This window comes from Triplophysa rosa, linkage group LG20 (genome assembly GCF_024868665.1).
Source record: "Triplophysa rosa linkage group LG20, Trosa_1v2, whole genome shotgun sequence".
NCBI lineage: Eukaryota > Metazoa > Chordata > Actinopteri > Cypriniformes > Nemacheilidae > Triplophysa > Triplophysa rosa.
The window spans coordinates 6,603,375-6,625,216 of NC_079909.1; the positions used below are offsets into that span (position 1 = coordinate 6,603,375).

General features: G+C 36.4%; 4 protein-coding genes across 5 annotated transcripts; 1 reads left to right on the forward strand and 3 right to left on the reverse strand.

Annotated features, from left to right (window-relative positions):
- Positions 1-565: 565 nt before the first annotated feature.
- lg20h19orf25 (linkage group 20 C19orf25 homolog) lies at positions 566-1,481 on the reverse strand. Its single transcript, XM_057361957.1, has 2 exons — positions 1,153-1,481; positions 566-807 (listed from the first exon to the last, which is right to left on the reverse strand). Exons 1-2 carry the CDS (start codon positions 1,292-1,294, stop codon positions 623-625), a joined length of 327 nt encoding a protein of 108 aa, XP_057217940.1. The 5' UTR covers positions 1,295-1,481; the 3' UTR covers positions 566-622.
- A 332-nt stretch (positions 1,482-1,813) lies between these two features.
- Positions 1,814-4,296, reverse strand: reep6 (receptor accessory protein 6). 2 transcript variants are annotated; one of them, XM_057362326.1, is made up of 7 exons: positions 4,107-4,296; positions 3,098-3,182; positions 2,856-2,994; positions 2,584-2,752; positions 2,434-2,510; positions 2,257-2,277; positions 1,814-2,122 (listed from the first exon to the last, which is right to left on the reverse strand). In XM_057362326.1, exons 1-6 carry the CDS (start codon positions 4,231-4,233, stop codon positions 2,260-2,262), a joined length of 615 nt encoding a protein of 204 aa, XP_057218309.1. In that variant the 5' UTR covers positions 4,234-4,296; the 3' UTR covers positions 1,814-2,122; positions 2,257-2,259. The 2 variants fall into 2 exon arrangements, with proteins under 2 accessions (XP_057218309.1, XP_057218307.1); XM_057362324.1 differs by lacking the exons at positions 1,814-2,122; positions 2,257-2,277 and having other exon boundaries at positions 2,288-2,510.
- Positions 4,297-4,771: 475 nt separating this feature from the next.
- Positions 4,772-7,384, forward strand: zgc:113223 (uncharacterized protein LOC541424 homolog). The gene is given in 8 exon segments (XM_057361288.1): positions 4,772-4,896; positions 5,087-5,144; positions 5,388-5,512; positions 5,894-5,968; positions 6,077-6,172; positions 6,259-6,387; positions 6,552-6,713; positions 7,059-7,384. Coding segments are annotated over 8 exon segments (831 nt in total). The 5' UTR covers positions 4,772-4,824; the 3' UTR covers positions 7,173-7,384.
- A 563-nt stretch (positions 7,385-7,947) lies between these two features.
- Positions 7,948-21,301, reverse strand: nwd1 (NACHT and WD repeat domain containing 1). The gene is given in 19 exon segments (XM_057361287.1): positions 7,948-8,282; positions 9,189-9,294; positions 9,673-10,226; positions 10,356-10,659; positions 10,752-10,900; positions 11,971-12,061; positions 12,142-12,396; positions 12,502-12,704; positions 13,486-13,608; positions 13,707-13,904; positions 14,771-14,935; positions 15,016-15,133; positions 15,504-15,663; positions 15,770-15,973; positions 17,181-18,435; positions 19,203-19,557; positions 19,659-19,775; positions 19,912-19,997; positions 21,095-21,301. Coding segments are annotated over 19 exon segments (4,866 nt in total). The 5' UTR covers positions 21,213-21,301; the 3' UTR covers positions 7,948-7,977.
- Between the last annotated feature and the right edge of the window lie 541 nt (positions 21,302-21,842).

The window sequence follows — 21,842 nt, forward strand, 5'->3', positions numbered from 1 at the left end:
TAAAAGTGCAGTCCATTAATAGGTTTAATGAAAAGTGCTTTTAACTCTGCAGATGTGTTGTGGAAAGTACAAATAAATTAAGAAGACTCCACAAAGTGTCCTTTTAGACCAAGAGAAAGGTCCGCGTAGTTTGGGCTTGTGCACAAATTCTGGGATGTGTAAAGATAATAAATCCACATCGATCTCTGGAATTGCTATTTTGGAAACACTGAATGGGTTGTTGTTTTGGCAAGTTTGCAACACCTGCACGATACATGTAGCTACTTATTGATTAATTGATTAAACACACCCTGTGAAGAAGAAAAACAACATGCTTGTCCTTAATATTGACTGAGTAGATGCATCACAATCTTTTCCGCCAAACATATTACAAATCATGGATGTACCTCAGCTTTGGAAAATGACAACTCATCCCACAAAAATATGGAAACAAATACATCACTGAAACCTTGAATTTCCATTTAAAGCAAATTAGTCTAAAGCAAGAAGTCATGGGTCAATAAATATGTCCATCACTGCGAAAAAGCAGCAAAGAATAAAATGTCTATGCCAACCACTGTTGAAACACATCCTTTTGTGTTCCACAAATCACAGACGTGAGCGGATGGTGCAAGGAACGATGTCAAAGCGCGCTCCCTTTCACCTCGGCCACGCTGTGTTCCAAAGCCTCTCCGGTCGCGCGCAGCTCCTCCCTGCGCCTCGTGAGATCACTGCGCGCTTCTTGCAGTTTTTCGTGCAGTTCTATGTAGCGTCTACTTTGCAGGTATTTCTCCACCACTTCATTGCTGCTGGAGCTGCCCTTTAAATCTGAAAGATGACATCTGTGTCACTGCAGAGATCGTTTTAGTCACACTGTAAATTTCAATCTATAAAAAAGTGCTCACATAGGACAAATAATACTATAAAACACATAAGTTGATCAAACATACTGATGATATTCAGCTGCCTACAGTCATTCTAAAGTGGATTTACATGACAAAATATTCAACATTACTGTATCGTAAATACGTATTATCTTATATGCATAACTCTAATCAAATCATGACACTACTGTCAAGTTGCGCACATCCATTTAAGCTGTTTGACCAACAGCTATCGTGTTACAAAAGTCTTATAATTTGTGTTCTTGTCTTCATGTTTCTGGTAACTTACCTTCTGCAGAGTCGTGTAAAATAGTAAATACTGGATCGTTGGGATAAGCTCTGTTCACATCCTCAATGAGCTGCTCCACTGTCGGGGGATCGGGTCGGCTCGGCAGGACCATCCGCTTCTTGCTTTTAGAACCAAAATTCATGTTGATTCAAGTTTTGAAGCTCCAGTTTTAACGTTTCACAGATGCTCTTTATAAGGCACTAGTGTTTAGACTAATTAGAAATTCTACGCTGTAAAATAAACTCGATTTGTGAATGCTTTAACATGTTTTACATGTAAACTCAGCATGTAGTGTTTACTGTGAAACTCACTTGTGACCTGACATGTCAGAGGGTGACGTTATACGACTGTGTGTAATGACAGTCGCCGCCTCCTGGCGTGGAGTAACACTGCTTTTTTAAAGGCTTTTAATGCATTTTACTGAAACAATGTGTATTCATATATATTAATGTAATTTGATTATATAAGAAATCTAAATACTATCTCAATTATGTTTAGCGTCATTTCATGTCTTTTAACTTTGCTGATAGGTAAATGAGCTAAAAAGATTACAAAACAAAGTTATTGAATTTATTTATTAGAATAATATTAGGAATTCAAAATCAATAGCTATAAAATATGCCATAAATACAACATTACTATTAATATATCAAATGCAGTACATAAAACATGTTTTCATGCTGAATTGTGATTTAAAAGAAATACAAGAACATTTTGAATAAATACTAGCTTTCGTCAATGACATTTATTATTATTATTTTAAAAAAATATATAAATTGGTAAGTAAAGAATGTAAATGTCTAACTATATAAGTGATATGTTGCACGGTGAGTTTATTTTAACATCTCCGAGTTGAAACAGTAACAGAGTAGTGTTGATACAGCACTTCTGGGTCTGATGTGTTTAACACACTATGTTTGTATCATGTCCCATTTGTCCTGCCTGCAGCCATTTCTGTTTCTCCCTAAATCTGTAAAATAATGATGATAACATATAGCTACAGTATATTTATTAAGTTTATTATATTTATTAAACTAAAAATACCTATTTAATATTAAGTGAACCCAACCACCACCGCCCACCCAAACCAGTTGAAAAACGTACCTTTCAGTCAACGGGTTCAGACTATGGGTATATAAGAATGAAAGAAATGATTAATGTGGAGCATATAAATGAATTGGAAAATGGATCAGGTTTTAGATATGAACAAATGCATTAGTAGTAATACATTTTGTGTATGTATGTGTTAAATGTGGGTGATTTAGTAATGCGAGGACCTACAGGAGTTGCACTGGGCAGTCCTTTGGGTTCAGACTGGGCTGGACCAATAGTTCTGTTTCTCACAAGAGTATGAAGAACTGCAATGCAGACAATCATGAAACAAATGTGCAAATATCAATAAATAATGTTTGTTGTTCTTGTTCTGCATACCCTCTCTGGTGGCATTCTCAGCAACTGTCATGGCTTTCCCGCCCAGATTGTTGACAATCCCGTCCACTGCAGTTTCATACTTCAGAAAAAACGGCCGTACCATATGCCTATACAGAATCTGAGAGCCATTCCAAGATACCGGAGCCATGCACCACAGTAAGAACAAGCACTGAAGTCCAGTTAAAAGAGGATGGGTCAAACCAGAGGAACATAGGTGTATAATCTGGTGTAACCATCACTAGTATTGACATATCTTGCATTGTTCTACTTACCTTACAGACGTAGTATAAAGGAAACCAGTATAGAAAGATGTCCGAGAAGAATTCACCCACACTGAAGAAGCTGTACACGACCCAATATGTCAGCCATTTTGTATCATCCTCTTTATCTGGACTTTCTACGGCTTTGATTCTAAAGTATTTAAATGACACAAAGTACGTTTTACAATGAACTACTCCTTTAAAAGACATGAAGACATTCAAATTGATTAGCAAAAACCAAGAACACGACTCACGAATAATATGCTGGATAAACAAAACCAATCAAATTACAGAGCAGAGAGGCACCATATCCAAATAATAAATATGCCCCAGTAACACCTACAGCACTTGTGGGGAGACAACATATAAAAATTAATGAATGAGGTAAATTGGAAAGGTGACTAAAAAATATGTATTTCCATACATCATTACACATCATAATTAACAAGCTTAAATTAGTAGTAGAAATAAAATAATTGATGCTTAAAGATGTAGGCTAATGCTGCCTTCACGTGCTCTTGGAAATTGGATAATTCCCATTTCAACCCGGAAATAATTTATGGAACGGTGCTCTTTTAATGTTAACAGATACTTGTAATGTTTCAATGCTACTAAATCCTTTTAAAGATAGTTAATCCAGACGTTACTTCCTGTGGTGGGAAATATCCCACTTCCGAGATGTCTTGAAGCCAGCATATTCAGTGCGTGCGTGTTTATTACAACGTCAGTTGTTATACAGCCTACTTTTTAGAAATTTGAAAACTCTACTATGGCTATTATATATATTATAGTACACATTACATATATTATTATATATTAGACACATATAACTATAAAAGTATATATTTACAATATAAACCAAAACTGTTTATGTGTGTTTATGTGTTGATGACAGCAACTTCCCGAGTGAGACATGCTAGCCTCATTTCATCTAAAACTAAATTTACATGACAAAAAATTAAGTTACTTGATATATGTGAAATTTAACGTGTCACACAACAGAAATGTTTAAGTGTACTGTAAAAACTATTTAATTGTTAGGCTATAACTTGAATAAAAAAGCTATGGTAAGTAAGTTATTTATAGCTTCTACTGTAGGCTACGTGATTCGTGTCCACCTGTTACTGTAGCCATACCTCCAGGATTAGAGTTTACTGATATTCTGTCATCTATTACCTCTCAAAATAGTTCATTAAAAACTAAAGCGATAGAATAGATAAGAAGAAAAGCAGCATTAGATGAAAAGACAGGGCTTATAATTACCGATCGCCAGGTAGCGTTTCTTGAACCCAGTTTTTTCTTCGATCTTATTGAGACAGTCGGTGACGAAATTTTTCTCGTTTAAAAAAGCCTCTACCCGTTCTTTTATCTTATTAAAAAAAGTTAACATCGTGTCTTCATTTCCGTTAAGCGAAAGTGTATAACTGTAGACTACACATTTATGGTCAAATGTGTCCTCGTTCACGTGTCTGACCAGACAAACACAATCCGCTTACTGTCAACCTGTCTCGTGTCAAACTGATGCTCTGTGGGGGGGGATAATTGCACTCGATTGTAAATGTATAAATAACAATTATATATCGTAAATAGAAAAAAAAAATTACATTACGCATGATATTATACACTTATGTAAAATAAGGTTTCTTTTTGGTTGCAGCCAGTATAAAAACTAGGTCATGTATTAATAACATGCTGCAGTTTTCACAATGAAATGAACTGAGTGTTGTAATAAACAGTATGAACCACTAGAGGTCACTGCTCTTCTGGCGTTGTTACCAAAATGCCACTTAGATATTTTCTCTGGTCCTGAAAAACAGCATTGAGGCAGCTCTAGTAGGAATGCTCACTTTGCTCAGTCAGTCACACAGGTATGTGTACAACTGCAGCAGGCAAGCAGTTACACGTCCGTGATGAAACCAACGGGGATTACAAAACTACAGGAAGAAAGTCTGCATTCATTTTTTCACGTCACAGAGATAACATGAAAACCAGAAGAGAGAAAACATTCAGAGCCATAAAGTACACGTTATTTGTGTGTTGCTACATCTTCTGGGTAAGAGCATGACCTCTGCTGCATGTATGCTGATTTACAGTATGGAGCTCGAATTCAGGTTATAGTAGCTACATTTTGATGTAATGATGTACCTTTCTCCCCTCCAAAAAACAGATTTTTTTGTATTTAGGACTTTTTCTGTTTAAGTGTTTATGAAACAGATATTTGTAACAAATGTGATGTTTGTCAGGTATTCAGTGCTGTTTTAATCGCTGTTGGAATCTACGCAAAAATTGCCAAAGAAACAGGTATTAATTATTATTATAGGCCAACTTTTCTGTTTTTATATAATGATTTTTTATTGAATTTATGAGTCTTGTGGTATTCTATTAAAGTAACCTAATAACTTCTTCACACTTTTATACACTGACATATTCATGTTTTAATGTGCATGGGCTTCAGATTTCTTGAGCACTGTTATTGAATTCTTATTGAAAGTGTTATGCTGTCATTCTTGTGTCATATTCATTTTGTTGACTAATGTTTTGCAGATGTGGTAGACACACTGATCGCGGATCCAGCGCTGTTATTGATCATTGTGGGCTCTCTTATGTTTACCATCACGTTCTTTGGGTGTTTTGGAGCCCTGCGTAACATCTCAGTGCTGCTGAACACAGTAAGAAATTGTAAAAAGTGCTTTATCTCAGTAGCCATAAAGATTTCAGTCAAATTGCACAAATACTTGGTGATTTCTCCAGCAGTAGCTCTTTAAGTTGGTTTTAGCAACTATAGGGCATTTTAGTCAATTCTACTTTTATAATTATAATATTATACATTATGATATTATTCTTACATATTAATACAATATTATTATTACAATTATAATATTATAATTTTGCACCAGCTTTTGGTTAATAAAGTGAACACAATAAAAACACTTAATAAACTATATAGATACTATAAAACAATATATCAAACTACGAAGTAAATTTATATGCATGTCTTTATACATGTTTATTTTTCATTTTCACATATTTACAAAAATGCATCTGTCCAGTTTGTAGGAATTGTGTTGGTCATTCTTCTGCTACAAATAACTGTTGCTATGCTGTGCCTTATGTTCACTGACAAGGTAGTGTGAAGACTTCATACAGACACACAAAAACAATCTTTGGATTAATGCTGAGGTTATGACATCTACTTTATGTTTGGACAGATGAATTCTAATACTTGTTTGTAGGTTCAAGAAAGAACGGAGCAGCTGATGATGTAGGCGATAGTGCGCTATCGAGACGATGAGGACTTAGAAAATGTTATTGATTTTGTACAGAAAAAGGTAAAAGAAACGTATGTGTTTTTTGTTATATCCCGCTGGTGGTAACATTTGCTAGAAAAAACACACAACGGATCTCTCTTCTGCAGTTTCAATGCTGTGGGGTGAATTCATATTCTGACTGGTCTAAAAATATATATTTCAACCTCTCTGACCATAACCCAAGTCTGGAGGCCGGCGGCGTGCCCTTCTCCTGCTGTAAATGGCTGAAGAATGAGGTGAGATTTTGTCAAATATTACTTATGAGCTTTTCTGTGTTACTCTGAAATGCAGGCAATTCAGTCCAAATCATTTAAGATACAGATTACAATTTCAACTCTCTGGGGGGGCATCTACCTCAAATAAGACCATTGCTATCTGACCATTGCTGTTTTATATGTAGACTGTGTTTAACTCCATGTGCGGCTATGGGACTCAGAAGATGAAGCTAAATGCAGCTGTTCAAATCATCTACACCATCGGCTGTCTAGATAAAATCATATGGTGGGGAAAACAGAACCTTCTGCTGGTGGGAGGGATGACCCTCGTCCTTCTCTTCCTCGAGGTCAGGTCACTTTACTTCAGTTTTTCTTCCTGAAAGTTCTGTGTTTTAACAATATTGCAAGTGGTCTCAGACCTTTGGATTCCACTGTAGGTGTTACCTAAAATGGTAATAAGAGATCTGCTCATAACTGGACTTATTCACCAATCTTCCATTTATAAATGACAGAAACCTAATATACAAAAATGTTATCCATAGAATCCTTATCACGATTATCATCATATATATATATATATATATTTTTTTTAATCTAAACTGCATGTGTGGAAACACTAAACTGCCGTCCCAGACGAAATATGCACACTTTCAACTGCTTTGACGTTTGACATTTAATTTTCTTTCTTTCAGATATGCATGATGTCACTGGCTGCGGTACAGCTCCGTCAAATCAAAAGTGTTCAACAGAAAAAGAGGAAAAGTAGAAAAAGAAGCCAGAACCTTTGCTGCAATAGCAGGTCTTGACTGTTCGTTTTCTCCTTTTTTGAAGCCATCTGCCCCTTTGCACTTGCACTAAGATTTAATGATTGTGCCACATTTGAAATAACAATATAACACATTTCCAATTAGATGTGAATATACTCTTTAATTATACTGTGAGTTACCAAACTAAAACTGTGATTACAGAAAATAGAAAAATAAATAATACTATCATTATTATTCCTTTTTTTATAGTATCTATTATGTTAATAAAATCTTAATAACAATATGTTACCTTTGTTTTACTCAAATAACATCAGACTTTTCAAAACAATAGCATCTAAATTAACAAACTGCTCATTATAATTAAAAGTAGTTCAGCTATACGCATGGTACTTTAGTTAGCCACTAACAAAAAGTAGCCATTCAAACAGACACATTTATAATGCCATTAATAAAACTAAAATACTCAAATTTACATTTCGATGTTAAAAACAAAGTCACAAACAATTAAATTGAATTTCAGCCACAAAAAGACAAAAATGTGATGTAGGAACTTTTGTGCAGGAAATCAAATGAATCAACAAAGTATCTACAGAATGTTGCCAAACAATTTCAACGCATTTAATTACAACTACAATTCATTCAGCTGTCAGGCGGGAAGTGTATGTGACATAAAAACAACATTGTTATGTTTGGTCACACTATACCACTATGTTTAAAAAAAAAGAGTTGGTATTAGAAAAGTCCCTGTTTCTATTTTACAAAACAGTTAAGATACTATAAAGTAGGCCTTATACATGACATAGCTAATCCCAACACTATAGACAACATGTACAAAATCTGTTCCTCATAGGACAACACACGTGTTAGATGGTTTGGATTTCATCATGCCTATGAAGTTAAACTGAGCAGGATTGTAGTCTTGGAGATCACTGAGCACGGTGTGCGGAACGCTCTGGCTTTTCTCACGAGAGGTGACGCGGTAATGCGCTCTAAAGTTTCGGAGGGGTTTGTATTCCGGTTTGAGGCTGTCTGGACAGCGGAAGCCTTCCTTGATGAAGGAGCCATGCTGGGACATAGCTACAAATCCATCCTTGTGTGCCATCATCTTTATTACTGGAGAGTATACAAGCTGAATGTACAGCAAACACCCTGAAATGAAAGGACTGAAAATTAGTCCAACAATGTAGATTTTCCTAAAGCACATGACTTGACAGTACATTACATGCTTATTATTCTAATTTATGGAATACAACACATTTCAATATTTTCAGTGAAAATATGAGAACCCCAGGAACTGTCTAGTACTGTGCTTCTCAAACACACATACCCCCGGTGGGCTGTAGCGGTATTGCAGGAGGGCTGTGGCCTATGAATATGTTCCAAAATATGTTCAAACATATTCAAATAAAAGTATAGTTATAATGTATGTTATTACAGTAGATTCATAAACAGACTATGTAGTCATATATAAATAGTATGTAGTGTTATGGATTTTCATTTGTAAAAATAATTCATAATAAAAAGTATCATCTATACAGGCATCATTACCTTCCCAGAATCTGAATTGCAAACTTAACATGAAACCCATACCGACTAAGTAAATAAATTTATAAATATATAAAATAAATTTTATAATAAATTTTGTTCAAATAGACAACCTCATATATATCTGAATTAATTTATCATTTATTTTCTACAAGACAAAAGTAAACTAATAAAACTAAATATGGGGATCTTGAAGCTATTGTATGCTTTTAGGCAGTCAATATTTAGAATGTTTTTAAATTATTTTTGGTATTCATGTCAATTTTAGTTTATTTTTTATTTTATTAATATTATTAATTTTACTTAATTTTAACTTTTGTCAGAACATTTTATTTGTTTGTTGCATTATAATATTTGTTTTTTTTTTAATTAAATTATTATTGTTTATTGATCATTTTTATTTTCAGTTAATAATACTGCCTTAAGCTTGTGTCAGTTTAATGCTGTAAAACAACACTAATCTCGTTCTGGGGGAGATCTGGTGTATATAATACATTCAGATATGCTCACCTGTACCAACATCCCAGACTTTGATGGTTTTGTCCAGAGATCCAGTGAAGACGTATTTGTCATTTTTTGAGAAAACAGCACACAGAACCCCTTCAAAATAAAAACCCTTAGGGATAAAAAGACGAAAATGTTGCTTATGTACTGTAGCATTTCAAATTAGTCACTTATGAGCTTCCAATTTACTTTTCCTCTTTTACTCAAACAAAGCCAGCATGGAAGGGATAGTTCAGCCCAAAATGAATATTTTGTCATCATTTATTCACCCCCATGTCATTTATGCTCAGCACAAAAGAAGATATTTTGAAGAATGTTGGTAATCAAACAACACTGACCCCCATTGACATTTCTCAAAATATCTTCTTTTCTGTTCCCCTGAAGGTCACACAGGTTTGAAATGAAATGGGATAATAATGCAGCAATTTTCATGTTTGGATGAACTATTCTTTTGCGCACAATAACTACAGCAACCCGTCTCAGTCCTTACCTTATACTCCATGGTGTGATCCAGCAAAACGGGGCTCAAATTCCACAACTTCTGCACACAGTCTTGAGAGCCGATCAGAGCATGCGAGTCCCAGTTGCTCATAGTGATGCAGGTGATGGCATAGCCGTGACGATCCAGCTCGGCCGCTGTGGCGCTCTTAAAATCATAGATGACCACTTCCCCGCCGAAGGTCCCGTAGAGCAGCCTACAGTCGGACAGCAGAGCCATGGCAGAAATGGGGGAGTGCAGCAGACACAGGGAATATCTTTCCAACGGGCCGTCCACACATGGGAAACTATCCCTCGACGTGATCTCAAACAGGCAGACAGCATCCTCATACGCCACCGCGATTTGGTCCTCTCGCGGGCTGATGGCCATGCTGCGTACTGTGGGTAGGCTTTCTGGAGGGGGCAGGCACAGAGTTTCTTGGATAATGTCTAGGGGGTAAATAAAGATGGTGCCGGTCCGCAGGCCGCAGAAGAGTAGACGTTTCTGCTGGGCTAATTCCATACAACACACTTCTGAGGAGATGTCCATACTACCTGACTGAAGACCTGTTATGTACATATCAACAGCTTTGAACCTTTAAACTTGTGGATTTTGTTTTGAATTTTATTTTTAAAAGGTTTCTTAAAAAAATAATATTTCCATTAAAATGTATACATTATAATCATACATACAACATTAAAACATATTATAATTATATGTTTCACCTTCCGAACAGTTCCACATGTACACCTCCGATTTATTGCCCTCTTTGATGTAGTAAACAGTATCACCGTCTTTAGACAAGACCACTAGGGGGCAGTAGGCCGGGATGCTGCTCTTGTTCCTGTACTTTGTGTTGTAGTCCAGGTGCCATATTTTGAGCGAGCTGTTGAGAACAGATGAGGAGATAACTGTGCGCTGATGTACAACCAATGAGGACACTACAGAATCCATTCCACCAATCCAGTCCAACAGGGCTCCTGTCGTCACACTCCAAACCTTGAAGAGTACAACAAGATTAACTCTCCAAAAAGATAAAAGTGAGAAAAGGTGCCTGCTTGTGAATAGAGAGATTAAACAATTAAAAAGACCCGTATGATCCGATCCTGAGCGCTCGTGATAATTTCACTACTGTCACTTGTTGAGACTGCACAAAGGACCGATGCATCGTGCTGAAGGTCCAGAACCTTTTGTTTGGAGGTCAGTGTCACAAGAAACACGCACAATGTTCTGTCACATCCTACAACGAGAGAAAATACACAAACACATCAGTGAAGGGAATTACAACACAGTTATGACAATTATGGTGGTTGTGTATTTTGTAGCTCAAATGGTAGAGGGAATGGGTTCGATGCACATTCTGGGTCTTATCATCCACAATTCATTTATGCACAGTATTCCAAATGAAAAAACTTTCCTTTTTGGCTAAAGGCAGAAAATCTTTCAAACATATTTAATCATCAGGAAGCACCTCTGTTACTGCTGTTATCCTTCTATTTTTAAAAGGCAACAGTGTCATGACAAAATGTTTAACATTATCGGCCGAGAAGTCAAAATGGTGGTGATACAGTATCTAGTCTCATTTTTTAAATATTTTTACACAATTTTTATTGCGTTCAATGCATTGTTGAGCTTTTGGTTCAACCCTGTTACCAATGTAGAAATGTAAAAAAACTGAATTCTGTCATGAATACAGTAAAAAATGAATATGACAAATAACATATGACTATAAAAGTAGAACTGACAATTTGTTCAAAATGTTTTAAAAGAAGAGGACTGCTCTGATAAAGTGAGCATCAGAAAGCACCTCTGTTACTGCTTATTCTCCTATTTCTAAAACGAAACTGTAACATGACAAAATGTATAACATTATTGGCTGAGCAGTCAAAACAGTGATGATAAAGTATCTACTCTCATTTTGTGTTTACACAATTTTTATTGTGTTTAATTGTTTTATTGTGCGCCATGTATTTGTCGAGACATTTTGGTTCAATCCTGTTACCGGCATTTATGTAAGAAAAGCATCATTCTGTCATGTATACATTAACAAATGAATATGACTTTTAAAGCTTGAACTGTCTTCAAAATGTTCTGACAAATTGAGCATCAGAAAGCGCCTCTGTTACTGCTATTATCCTTCGATTTTGTTGTGTGACAAAATGTTTAATCAGCCAAGCAGTGGTGATGAGGTATCTCATCTCATTATTGATATTTTCCCCAATTTTTATTGTGTTCAATGAATTTGTCGAGCTTTTGAGTCAACCCTGTTACCACTATTAATGTAGGAAAAACGGCATAAAGCGAAAACACCTGCAAACAGCAGATTCTCATTTTCAGATGTACTGAGGAACAAAGCCGGAGAGGGAAGATCAACTGTAGACTGGACGGTCTGACTGCTCACCTGCACACACACAAACAAACACCTTCAATAAAGCAGAATTGACGCATTTCGCTTGGATTTTACTAAAACAAGCTACATACCAAATGCAGACGGCCCTCTCCAAAAGCAATGAGGATTTTGGAGTGTTTGGTGAGGGTCAGGGAACAGGTGACGCTGTGATCTGAGCAGGGTAGAGTGGTCTGGGAATTTTGAATGCCGGTAGATGTGTCGTAAAAGCAGAGCGCCCCCTCGCTGCACATGCACGCCACTGAATCGCCCACAACACCAAGAACAGAACACACCTCCGCCGGGACCTCATACAGAAGCTCTGCAGTGTCCAAATGCCAAGCTTTGACCTGTGAGAGGATGGATGAGAGGTATTATCTAACATCGACTAGCAACATCTCTTGCATAAATTATTGAATGTATACTTTTAAATCATAACAAAAATGATTTCATACTTGACCACTTGGGTTGGTTAAGATAATTTTCTTTTCTTCAATCATGTGGATGTGTGTAGGGGTGTGTGTTTGGACAGAAACTGCATCAGGGATGCAGAAAAGCTGTTGTCCACTGGTCAAGCACCATTTCCTCAGTGTGCCATCGACACTAGTAGACAGACAGTTATTGGTTTTATCTGTCAGCTTCAGGGACAGCACCCCCGCTAAAGAGAGAGAAAGATATTCATCACCATGACAAAACCAAAAATATGTTCATCATCATAATCTTGACCACACATAATTTTAGCAAAGTGGAAGGAAAAAATAATACAATTTAGAAAATTCATTTATAGTTATAAATTATTATATAATTGTGATCCCTGTTTAATAGTTATTTAATCATTTCTATCATTATACTAGACTCTAAATTTATTTGCAATGCACATTTTGCCAAGAAACTACAGAATTGCCCAGATGACGAGACTCATTGTATTTTTTGTATTTTAGACTAAATAATATGTTACTATATACATCTGTGGAAAAATTAAGAGACAGTTTTTCTAATTTAAAAATTCTATTCTATTTATAGGTATGTATTTTTGTTTCATTTTGTGAACTACTAACAATATTTCTCCCAAATTTCAAATAAAAAATGACTAACATAAAAATGTTTCTATTAAACATTTATTTGCACAAAATAAAAGGTAAAAAAAAGAAGTTCTGTATTTTTTCTGACTTCAAATACTGCAAAGAACACAAATTCAAATTTACTTTTAAGCAATAAAAGTAAACATGTATTACAGTAACATGTATTTAGAAAATGTTTTTTTTATATTTTATGTGATAACCTTGATTTTAATCCAAGTTTTATCAAAGTTTCTATGTGTCTTTATATTAAAATATTTTATTTTGTGTTTAAAAATGTTTTGAAGCGTCTTTGCAATGACGTGCTGTAGAAATCCAAATAAATTGAATAGCTGTATGAAACTACTGCCAAGAACAAACCGGTGTGGCCAGAAAGAGTGTGAAGAATATGTAGATGTCTCAGGCTCCAGACAATGATCCGTCCGTCCTCTGAACCTGCTATCAGCAGTTCCCTCTTTGAGCACACAACAACAGTCCGCACCCCTTTATAAATCAACAGAGAAATATTTCATACGTGAAGCCACATGCTTGAGGTGTTTTTAACAGTAAGATACAAAAGTAAGATTGAGATCGTTATACACCTTTTGTAAACCCAGTGAGGGTGGTCTTCAGCGGGCCCCCAGGGGCCTGAAAGAAGCTGCATTTGGGCACGAGCACTGGGTCGGTACAAGAACCAAACCAGTCCATGCACTGAGAACACAGCTGACCAATCATAGACGGATAGAGATCAGTGAGGGCCTGCAGTCTAGTGTAGATCTCTGTGACCAACAGTGAGGGATCTTAAAGAAACCATGAGAGAAAAAGTTGAATCAAGATTTTAAATCTATCAATCAAGTCATGTTTTCTAAACACTGAGCAGAAAAACAAAAGTATGAGTAATGAAACCAGAAAACATTATGAATGTGATGTGTAAATGATATACTAACAATATTCCCACTTCTTAGAAAAGACTTAAGTGTGTGTTACTTAATAAAACACAGAAATGAAGCATAAATATTAATAATACATTAATTGATATCATATTAGTAATAAAGTAATAATTACAAATTAAAGAATTAAAAATGAATAATAATAATAAATAAAACAACACTAATTTGACAAAATTTCATAAATTATTTATTTGATAATTTGTAGTTGATTAGCAATAACCTTTTATATTTAAACCACACTTTAAAGTTAACATGTACATTTTTTACTTCAAATTTTGCTCCAAAAATAGACAGAATGTCAAGAAAAAACATTTTGTTACTATGAGGCGAAGCAACCATTGAACTTTCCAGCTTCACAAAATCCACAATCAGGTAAACATAAACTAACATGGATACAGAAGACTGTACTTTTATTGTATTTGTTTTAAATCTGTATATAATCTCTATATTTGAAGAGTTTGTTTCCAAAATGAGATAACTCCCGTTTTAAATTTTTTCAAAAATCGTGTTTTTATTGTGTTAGTTAGCTGTATTTTTTTAGGTATTATGGCTTAAATCAAAACAAACCAACTGCAGTTTGATTTATAATTGGAATGCACAATAAAAAAAACATGCTTTTTGAAAAATATTTCATTTTTCACTTCATTTTTTTTCTTTAATTCAAGATTACCCATTTGTTATTATCCAGTTGGTAGAAAAAAGAACCCAATACCTACCCACAAGACTGTCACTAAAATCTAACATGGGCTTTAGCAGCACAAAAGTCTCTTTGAGCATCTGTATCTCATGACAGTCTGTGAGCTGGGTGCAGAGAGAGAGATCCTGAAGAACACAGGCCACACCACACATCAGAGTCTTACAGCACAACCAATCCAGACTCCCTGTAAGAATAAATGCACATTCGTGTGTTTGTTTTGCATATATTTAATCGCAACACTGAATTTTGGTGTCAAAAACTCACCTAGCACTGACTGGCGTAGCTCCTCCCATTTTCCTGCAAGAGCGAGGTGATAGGGCAGTTCATAGAGCTTCCGCATATTGGCGGCTTCTCTGTTGAACCACAAGGGCTGAGGTGGTACCTTAAAAATATGTTTTATTACCTTGTGTACATTTCACAACTAAATTGATTTAAATTAAAAAATATTGATTTGAATTAGAATAAAGCAGCAAAATGCAGGTTGCAGATGCATTAAAGGGATAGTTCACCTAAAAATAAAAATAAATCTGTCATCATTTATCCACCCTCATGTCGTTCAAAATATGTACATGACTCTTTCTGTGAAACACAAAAGAAGATATTTTGAGAAATGTCTTAGTAGTCCATTATATTTTTTCTATTTAATGTAAGTCAATGGGGGTCAGTGTTGACGGATGATGAAAAAATAGTTTTTTGTGTGAAATGTCCCTTTACGGCACATTTATTTCAGATTTCATAGGTTTAATAAATACCTTTCTGTCAGCATTGAGCAGTGTGCCCAGTGAGGGCAGAAGGATGGGTCTGAGCTGACCTGCACTCCACTGCCCTGAGAAATAATCGGCGAGGATGCCGTGTAAATCAGTTTTCATTTCACGTGTCAGGTATCTGTCTCTTACCAGCTCTGAGAATTGCCTGAAAAGGGTAGAGGTTCAGATCTGGACCGTTATGAAAACGTGTGTTCCATACAAGAAAATGTATGTAACTAAGTCTGGTTATAGAAAACTGGGCAATCCTGTACCTGTGGCGAAACCTGAGGAGAATAACTCCACCTTCCCATCTCTCCATCAGGTGATCTCTCAAGTCGTGCAAGAGACGTGACCAATAAAGGCGCGGGAAGCGCAGAAGCGTGTGACTGGGAGGAAGCCAGTATTTATATATCTCAGCCAGAACATCATTATCTAAAGACAGAATATCTTGCAGCTCTGCTTCTGATAGTCCATGTCTGTTGATATACAAAACATACAAAAAATCTAATTTAGCAAGTTTTAGTAGGGAAGAGTGGCAAAGCTTACTGGTATTCACAATAACTGTGATTATTGATATTGTGTTAACACTACACATATTAGAATATCGTAAATTATTCAGCACCAGTATCTGGTTAACACTTCAACTGTAGGTGGTCACATTGTTCTCAATTTACATTTTAAATGTATAATTCATCCAAAAATGAAAATTATGTCATCATTTACTCACTCTCATGTCATTTCAAACATGTATTACTATACGATTCTTTCTTCTGCAGAACAAAAAAGAAGATATTTTGAAGAATGTTGGTAACCGATCAATGGCGGTATTCTACCAATGTAAGTAAATGGGTACTGCCATTGTTCGGTTATGAACATTCTTCAAAATATCTTCTTTTGTGTTCTACAGGTTTGGAATGACATGAGGTAAATGATGACAGAATTTTCATTTTTGAATTGAAGAATCGTAAGAGCCACAATGGTTACAAACTTTCATTGGCCAAAAAATAAAACCAAAAATAAACACAATTCAAATTCAGTTGAATTTGACAGCAAAAACATCAACTATTTATTCAATTTCAATGCACTGTAAAAAAACAGTAATTTTGAAATATGGTAAAAAAATCAAATTACAGAAAAAGACTGCAAATTCTCAAGAAATACACGTTATTTTTACGTGGGAAAATGTTACGGTATTTTATGGTTTAAACTGGCACCCCAGCTGCAGGAAAATTAAAAAAATTTCACAGATTTTTTTTACAGTGTAGCTATCATGATACTTTCATTATCGTGAATTCTTTTGCCTATAGTCATGTAGTAATAACCTGATATTGTGTCAGTACTGTACACTGTAAAAATGTTGTATTACAGAAATAAACTGCAAATATACAAGTTTGGTGTAAAATAACATAAAAAACATGTCATTTTATTTTATATTATTATATGTTTATCTGGTGCCTAGGCTGCAAGTTTTTTTGTACGGGATTTTATTTACAGTGTAATGGATTAAATGAACACTATAACAAAGAAATGAATACGCGGTTATTACAAGGTATCGCATATTTCACAAAATTTTGATTATTTCACAAAGATGGCACTATAAGCTCAAAATGACAAAGCACTCTTATAATGTCTATTACCCAAAGGTTAGATTCTTCTTTCTCAACATACCAAAATATGACTAACCTTGATAACGAGATGAAACTCAGCGCATGACTGACAATTTTCCTCCCGTGATTCTCCTCAAGAGACTGCACAAACCGTGTCATCACTTCCTGTGCAGTGATGCCCAGATGAACACTGGACATGGAGGTGTAGGAGTGCCAGTGTTTGGCAGCGTCCAGCATGAGTTTCAGATGCAATGGACTTCCGCTCTGCTGGAAGCTGTGCAGGATGATATCTAACTGTTCTGAGGTCAGCTGACGTCCTGTCACTTTCATATAAGCATCAATCATATCTTTTCCCTCATCGGCCGTGAGAGGTTCAACTCTGAAGATGTTTTTCTCTTCTGAAACCAAAGTTTTGCATTTCTCGACACAGTCGTCTGAAACGGAGAGCACTATATGCACGTTGGGTGGGATATCTTTGGGTATACAATCTAGTTTATGGTCCTTGCTCGTCTTGAACAGCGTCTCCACTGAGTCTAGAATAATCAGGAGTGTGTCGCCTTGTTTGGACACGTGGTCCAACATGGAACGGAAGAACTTGACAAGCTCCTCATGTGTGTTGGCAACATGCGGGTACGGGAGTTGCAACCCCAAAGCTCCACACACCTGAAGGCAAACACCTCGGAGAACAGAATCAACATCCGAGCTGAGCGGAGACGTGCCCAGCAACCTCAGCACCACCACCGCCCGCTGGTCCAAGACACCCCGCATATCCTGTGCCAGTTTACAAACCAGAGCTGTTTTACCCACCCCTGAAGGTCCATGAATCAGCAGCGGTTCATGACTTCCATTACTGGACTCCCACATGGTGATGCAGATCTTTCCCATGACACCGTCCCTGCCTCTAAACTCGGAGCACATCTCCATCCTCAGCACAGAGTGATGGAAGATCTCCTGTTTCAGCCAGCTCCATCTCTGATCTCCTGAATTTTGAGGAGCGTGCCTGCCGATCAGTTCCTTCATTTGAGATGTTACCTGCTCACACAGGTTTCTCAGGTATTCCTTGTGTTCCTTACGGCTCGGATCCATGGCTCCTTTGCTGAGCTCCATGCAGAGAGGTTGAAGGCGACCCGTGTTGGAAACGCGTTGCTTCAGGTCGGCAAGGAGCTCGCGAGCTTCTGTGTCCAGCAGGCCATCGGCTGTGACGTCCAACAGGAACTTTGCGAAGTTTCTCTTGCATTCTCTTTTACTGAGTCGAGGAAGTTCACGGATAAAGAGCACTGCTGAAGCATCCTGTGCCTTGAGGAAACCATGATCCATCTCATACTCCAGGACTATCAAACACACGTAATAAGAACACTAAATAAGTGAAGGCACATATTACAAATAAAATGTTCATGTCACAATTTCAAATAAATAATAGTAACCATCATTTATCTTTTTAGTATTATTATTAATAACAAGAATAATTAACTTATTATAATAATAATAAAAGTAACCATAATTTATTGTTTTAGTATTATTATTAATAACAATAAAAATTGGTTAATAATAATAATAGTAACTATAATTTATATTTTTTGTATTATTATTAATAACAATAATAATTGGTTTATAATAATAGGTTTATACTACTACTACTACTACTACTAATAATAATAATAATAATAATAATGGTAATAATAATAATAATTTATAACATTAATAACGGGGCAGTAGTGGCCTAATGGTTAGAGAGTCGGACTCGTGACCAGAAGGTTGCCGGTTGGATTCTCAGGGCCGGTGGGTAACGACTGAGGTGCCCTTGAGCAAAGCACCTTACCCCTACTTGCTCCCCGGGCGCTGCAGTGATAGCTGCCCACTGCTCTGGGTGTACGTGTGCACTACTCTCTGGATGGGTTAAATGTAGAGGTCACATTTCGGGAATGGGTCACCATACCTGACAAATAGGTCACTTTCACTTCAGTTCACTAATTTTAAGTGATCCTACACTTTTTCTGGTATCGTTTTCATTTCATACCAACCTTTGTTTTTTTTTTAAATAATTTAACATAGTTTTGAATCTTTGTTTATAGGCAAAGTACGTGTCATCATATCTCACCAGACTTGAGAAACTTCCGCTTGCATTCTACACTGATGTATCCATCTTTCTCAGCTTGTAGAGCAGCAGTGCGGAGAGCCTGCAACAGCCGTGACTCTGTCACATTCCAGGATATGACATCATTATCTCGCAGCTTTGCGTTGTCAGACCCCTTATCATCATAATGAGAATAATGAGTTGTGATTGGCTGCAGAATATATGTGGGTGGGACTGAGTTGCTGTCTTTGGAAAACCACTGGTTAAGGAGCTTTAAACTCTCGGGATCTTTGGAGAGCTTCGCAACCAGCACCTCAAACTCAGTCTCTGATATCTGGCGAGGAACGGGACGATGGCCGTATTGATTGCCAAGAAGAGCCTTGATGGGAGAAACAGAGATACAGTGTTATAGGAATGCAAAGAAGAAACACAAGCCTGCTGTGTAAAGCCCAAAAGTGTAAAATAGTTTAAATTACATACAATAAATGTCGGCCCATTTGATATCTTCTGACAGGACTCGATTTCTCTAACGCAGAGCTCAGCTGTCATGTGATCAGAGGTGATGATGTCACGCACTCCCCATCTGAAATCCACAACCTGTACGCGACATTTTCTTCTTACAATTAAAAATAAACCAAAATAAAATTGTTTTTTGAGCAGACAATATTTTTTTTAAATTGGCTTAATGGTTTCCTTTCACCATTAAACAATGCTAGAAATTTTCAGCACAAACCTCAACGACAAGATCCAGACTTTGACAGTGAGCCTGCAACTCAGAATATGCCTTCTCCCAGAATGCATTTCTCTCACTTTTCATATCTGTCATAAAAATTCATCATAGTAGGTTTAAAAAGCCTCAGAGCACAACTGAACGGAATCAAATGTAAAGACTCAATATTGCAAAATAAAAGCGGGGTGACTTTATGGGACTTGTATCACTTTAAGATTTTTAGGGTTTATTATGGAATAATGATTATACACTGTAAAAATATCCAAGTGTCTCAGCTGAAAATGTTTGAGTACTTCTAAATGTAACTCATAAACTAATAGTTCAGTTCCTAACATACTAAAAGTTAACACCTAAAGTTAAAAGCATTCATATTCTCATGCACTTTTCTTATTTTTTTGTACATCAGACAGTTTCATCTGTTAAATTGGAGTTTATCTAACATTTTTTACAGTGTATATATTCCACACATTGCACGGCTACTACAAGACATTAAATATTGAGTTGAAACCATCTTATATAAGAATAAAAGACATGAGAACTGTACAGCAAGGAAACAGTCAATCACAATTTAAAGGGATACTTCACCCAAAAATGAAAATTCTGTCATCATTTACTCACCTTCGAGTTGTTCCAAATCTGTATACATTTCTTTGTTCTGATGAACACAGAGAAAGATATTTGTAAGAATGCTTATAACCAGACAGATCTCGACCCCCATTGACATTCTTCAAAATGTCTTCTTTTGTATTCAACAGAACAAAAAAAGATAAAGTATTTTTCCCTACTGTGGGAGTCAATGGGGGCAAGATCTGTTTGGTTATAAACATTCTTCCAAATATCTTTCTCTGTGTTCATCAGAACAAAAACATTTATACAGATTTGGAACAACTCGAAGGTGAGTAAATGAAGACAGACTTTTCATTTTTGGGTGAAGTATCCCTTTAAGTGCAATAACCACAGTGACTGACCAATCACAGTTAATCTAAAAAGGATTATTTTGTATTATTTTAATGTTTACAATCTCAGAGCAATTTCAACAGCAGAAAACTACATCTACAAAAATGTTAATGACTTTTATCGTAATCATTTTAAAGGCACGTAAGAGTTTCCATTGTTGTTTGAACCCTGTTTAAGTAGTTAAACATTTCAAAAAAGTTAAAGACTACGGAAACAGAGAAAGTCCTACCTGAGTGTGTGTAGCTGATGAACACGCGCACCGTTCTAGAAACAGGCCGCAGAGCATCAGCGCTCTGTCCCCTTAAAGCCTCCAGTCCAAGAGCTTCAGTCATCTCCACCACAGCCATCCTGACCAACACACTTCAACTATTCCTGATCCTCTGTGCTCCTGTCCACATAACCTCTAATACACTGAACCACTGAGCATTACTTCCATTTAAACATTCACACCGAAAATATTTTGGAAATCTAAATATTTATTATGAAAATATAATGACAGGAAAGAATAAGGACTAAGGACTGAAAAGCGTCTCTCTTGTGGTGTGCCCAACCTCATTTGTTTGTTCTCTTCTGTAACCGTCATTTTATCCACTGAGATCAGTAATGTCGAGAGAGAGCCGGTGTTTACGAGCCCCTGCCTGAGGCAGAGATCAGACCCCAGAGATCCGCCAGCAGCTGCTCCAGGTTTAATTAACCTAAAGTGTAGACGTGCACAAACTGTTGCTTTTCATTTCACATTATATCAGTCAAAAAATCATGTCTAACTAAAATACAAGCCCTATTCAAATGCATTTGTGTGAAAGTGCATTGCCGCTCAACTCGGCCCCAGAGGTGCAGGTGATTTTTATTTTGCTGGTGAATGTGTTAATTGTTACAGTGTTGTTTGTTTCGTGCATCTCTAATGTGCTCAGTCCCGAGAGAGAATAACTCAAACCTAAAGTCACAGAGGAATCGGCTGACAGGTTTATGCTTTCAGT

What these genes read in the sequence shown, in the direction of transcription:
- lg20h19orf25 (XM_057361957.1), bottom strand. Translation starts at nt 1,294, where the DNA reads ATGAATTTTGGTTCTAAAAGCAAGAAGCGGATGGTCCTGCCGAGCCGA. An exon ending in TTTACACGACTCTGCAGAAG is followed by an intron (nt 808 to 1,152) that starts GTAAGTTACCAG and finishes GTCATCTTTCAG; the next exon opens with ATTTAAAGGGCAGCTCCAGC.
- reep6 (XM_057362324.1), bottom strand. Translation starts at nt 4,233, where the DNA reads ATGTTAACTTTTTTTAATAAGATAAAAGAACGGGTAGAGGCTTTTTTA. An exon ending in GAAACGCTACCTGGCGATCG is followed by an intron (nt 3,183 to 4,106) that starts GTAATTATAAGC and finishes CAAGTGCTGTAG; the next exon opens with GTGTTACTGGGGCATATTTA. An exon ending in GTTTATCCAGCATATTATTC is followed by an intron (nt 2,995 to 3,097) that starts GTGAGTCGTGTT and finishes TAAATACTTTAG; the next exon opens with AATCAAAGCCGTAGAAAGTC.